Raw genomic sequence first — 3,894 nt, forward strand, 5'->3', positions numbered from 1 at the left:
CTCCGACAAGCGCGGGCAGGTAGGGGAGTTGCATCCATGGCGAGCACAGATCTCCGACGAGCGCGGACAGGCATGCGAGTTGCATCCATGACGAACGCGGATCTCTACCAAGCACGGGCGGCCGGCAAGCGCAGGGATCTCCAGGAAGTGCGGGCAGCCGTCGAGCGAAGGGATCTCAGCGCGGATCTCCGATAGGGAACGACGAGGAAGCATACACTAGAAAAAAGGAGTCTGTACGGCTTAATCAGACGGATAGGAACACTCGTATCATACGAATGTCAGGCAGCTGGCCGCAACTTTGGGCCGGCACGTCGGCGCCCAGTATTACCCTATGATTTTGTGACAAATATTTCATTGTGCTTACACAATGAATAAAATCCGTATGACTCATACTCAAATTTCAAGTGATTGTGACTCATGAAGATATAAAAAGTTCATCACCCCCTCGACCATTACTATGCACTACTATGCAAAATTGTGGATTATAAAACCATTTATCAATTATATACGAATATATTTTCTCTTCCGGCATTTTTTTCCTATTATAATTTTTCGTTATCCATCATCTTAATAAGATTCTTAACACGGCTCAGCATCCGTTGTGTGTTCATTCGTTCTTCACGGCTAAGAGGAGGCAGGTGAGCAGGTAGCTCACGCGAATTGGATGTAATTGAGGTACGATTTGCAAACGCATGAGAAAGATGTTAAAATCAAAGTCTCTGCCGGTCTCATCTGCTCCCGGGCAATAGAAATTTTATAAAAAAATTGTGTACGAAAGATGTTTGTGAACTTTGATGTCCATATAAAATCTTATTCCCTCTATCCATATATATAAGGACTAATGCGTTCTTCAAAGCTAACTTTGATCATATATTAAAATAATAATATATGATATGTAAGTTATACAAAGCATATCTTTAAATTCATACATAAAAAAAGCTTTGAGTAATATAATTCTCACATTATACGGTTCATATAGTATTAATCTTATCAATAATTAAAGACAATCTCGAAAAATGCATTAGACCCTATATATATATATATGAATGGATTAGACCATATATATATATATATATATATATATGAATGGGGGAGTATCCCATTTAAACATCTAAGGAACGAATGACAAAGAAGAAAATATCTCGCGGTCTTCTTGAATGTCCAAACTCCACCAATTTTTACACGAACATCACGCACATGAACATCGTGCTTGTAAAAAGAATCGGTTTTTTTCTTCTATTTTTTCCATTTTTTTATTTTACCCGGGCGCAGAAACGCCTCTCTCCAAAACACAGGACATAGATACTTTAGACAGCAGCTAAATTATTCACCCAAAAGTATCAACAGACGACTTAACAAATGGGAGACACGCCCACACTCCGCTACCCCAGTAATATCCAGCACTCCGGGACCGACTAACAATAACAGCGAACCAGCACCATATCCCCATGTCCAAGTCCAACGTGCTGGTACAAATTACATACTGAATGATACAGATTTATTGCCATGACAAGGGGGTATATGGGATTGCTCTAGCTCTCAGCGCTGGCTGCATCAGCTGCGGCTTCCTTCTCTTTTACCTCCTCCGAGCTCACCTCCCTCGGCTTGTGCTCAGCGGCGGGTGCCTTCTCGGTCTCTGCCTCGGCAGTGGCTGTTTCTGGGGATGTGCTTATGGTGCCCTCTTCTCCAAGAAATGCCTTCTTGACGGTACCGACCTTCACATACTTGCTCATGAACTTGTACTCCCAGTCTTGTAGTGCGTCGAGCTCGAACGGCCCAAGGCCCGAAGTATCACCGTTCAGGTCCTGGGGCTCGAAAGACATCTTGGCTAGAGCTCTGCTGGCGTCTTTGCCAGCGAATAGGGCATAAGGTCCACCAGGTCCATAGAACATTCTACAGACGTTAAACATCGTAAAGGTCAAAAGGTTAATAGGGTAATTAGAAATACCACACACACACACAACACACAACCAAGCCTTTCAGTCCCAAATAAGTTGGGGTAGGCTAGAGTTGAAACCCATAAGATCTCGAAGCCAAGTCATGGCTCTGGAACGTGGCTCTGGAACGTGGATAGCTAACTTCCACGCACCCCTGTCCATGGCTAAGTCTTTGTCGATATTCCAAACCTTCAGGTCTCTCTTAACGGACTCCTCCCATGTCAAGTTTGGTAATTAGAAATACCAACAGAAGAAAAATTGTAATATGAGAGACTAAACACATTCGTAATATAAATGAGAGCATGATGACAATATATGACAGCCGAGGGTCCTAACTCACTGATAACTATGCATCATGCAACACGACGGAGCACCTAAAAGTATCATTGGAAGTTACGGAGTCTCCATCCATTAGTCCAAGTTTTCGCTAAGGTGGATCCCACAGTGACATCTTTCATCTAGCTATTTTCTAGTTCAGCACTGGAACATGAATTAAGAACTACATAAATTTGGTTGCAGGCGAGCTTCAAAAATCATATGGCTTAAAATAAGCTCCAGGCATAGCATCCCTTATTGGGGATTGGGGAATCAGCCATACCGAACACTATTTTTTTCCCAAGAGTACACCAATGGTGTACCATATTTTTTTATAGAAGAGAGCAAAGTAAATTACAAGAAGCTCGAGCCCGATGTAAATCACAAGCACACCCACGCCATGACCACTACTTCAATCCTTTAGCGGCCATACAAAGGCATGGGGCCTGGTGCTATCTTTTAGCATCTGGTGATACAGATACCCATAAAGCTCCGAATGATAGATCCAAGATCTGTTATATTAATATTCCCCTCCTCCCACAAGATATGTGTGCTCCACCAGCAACCACATCTTGCATACTAAAGGATAAAAAAATGAAAACACATATACTATCTTATAGCATTATTGAACCTATCCGTTCAACTATACATAAAAGATGCAAAGGCCAGGAAACATCTTATCTTAATATATAATTCGTGCAGTTGTTAGTGTCAAGTACCCAGCAGAAAGGGGCTTTGCTTACTCCAAAAGTAGCTCACCGACTCATCCCTACTGGTTAAAAGTTCACAGTAAACTACCGCACAATTAATTCATACAAATACCAGTAAAGCAATCACCTGGTGTACTACCAGCATCACAGCAGATTCACACAAAAACTAGTAAAGCAGTCACTGGATTACCGTAGGACAAATCGGTCAAGCACATCATAAAATCGGTGGATAAGAGCAACGGTTACAACTTACAAAGCAAACTATAGGATTTCAGACGAGCGAGATACCTGCTCTGCGTGACGTCATAGATCTGGCCCTTGATGGCCATGAGGAGGGGTTTCTTGGGGTCGGACCCGTCGTACTGGCGGAGCTCCTCCTCATCGACCTCGCCCAGCTGCACGGGCGGCGGGAGCGGCTCCGCCTCGGGCTCCTCGCGCGGCCGCTGCCGGGGAGGAGGCGGCGGCGCGAAGATCCCCGAGACGACGTGGTACAGCGCGGCGGCGACTGCCACGGCGGTGAAGAAGGCCGTCGGGGACAGCCCCGTGTACGCTAAGATCGCCTGCTTCAGCGTCTCCCAGAGCTCCGCCACCGCCATCGCTGCTAAGCTCACCTCTTCTTCCTACCAGGGGTTCCGAGACTCGGGGATGAGGGGCGGGGCACTCTCGTCTTTTCGCTGCCTTCGATCTCGTGAGGAGGAGAGCGTGGAAAGAAATATCTCCGAGTTTATAAGGGGCGGCCAAGGGTCGGAGGAGAGGTCGGGTGCGTGTGTGAGAATTTCTGGTTTGGGTGCCCATCAGTCAGGGACGGTGGCGGCTAGCGGAGTTCTCTAGAAGGAATCCTACGTACGCATAGTATGACTTTGCGGGGATTCCGGGCTCGGAGACGAGTCGGGTTCGAATCCGATACATTTAGAGATCTCCACCGTTCGGCC

General features: G+C 45.7%; 1 protein-coding gene across 1 annotated transcript; it reads right to left on the bottom strand.

Moving 5' to 3' along the window:
- Positions 1–1,303: 1,303 nt before the first annotated feature.
- Positions 1,304–3,657, bottom strand: LOC123433331 (membrane steroid-binding protein 1-like). Its single transcript, XM_045115447.1, has 2 exons — positions 3,251–3,657; positions 1,304–1,893 (listed from the first exon to the last, which is right to left on the bottom strand). The coding sequence occupies exons 1-2, from the start codon at positions 3,556–3,558 to the stop codon at positions 1,533–1,535; spliced, it is 669 nt and encodes a 222-aa protein (XP_044971382.1). The 5' UTR covers positions 3,559–3,657; the 3' UTR covers positions 1,304–1,532.
- Between the last annotated feature and the right edge of the window lie 237 nt (positions 3,658–3,894).

This window comes from Hordeum vulgare, chromosome 1H, assembly GCF_904849725.1.
Source record: "Hordeum vulgare subsp. vulgare chromosome 1H, MorexV3_pseudomolecules_assembly, whole genome shotgun sequence".
Lineage (NCBI taxonomy): Eukaryota > Viridiplantae > Streptophyta > Magnoliopsida > Poales > Poaceae > Hordeum > Hordeum vulgare.

Excerpts from the sequence above, each read along its gene's own strand:
- LOC123433331 (XM_045115447.1), bottom strand. The coding sequence starts at position 3,558 with ATGGCGGTGGCGGAGCTCTGGGAGACGCTGAAGCAGGCGATCTTAGCG. Across the intron at positions 1,894-3,250 it reads TATGACGTCACGCAGAGCAG|AATGTTCTATGGACCTGGTG; the intron begins GTATCTCGCTCG and ends TAACGTCTGTAG.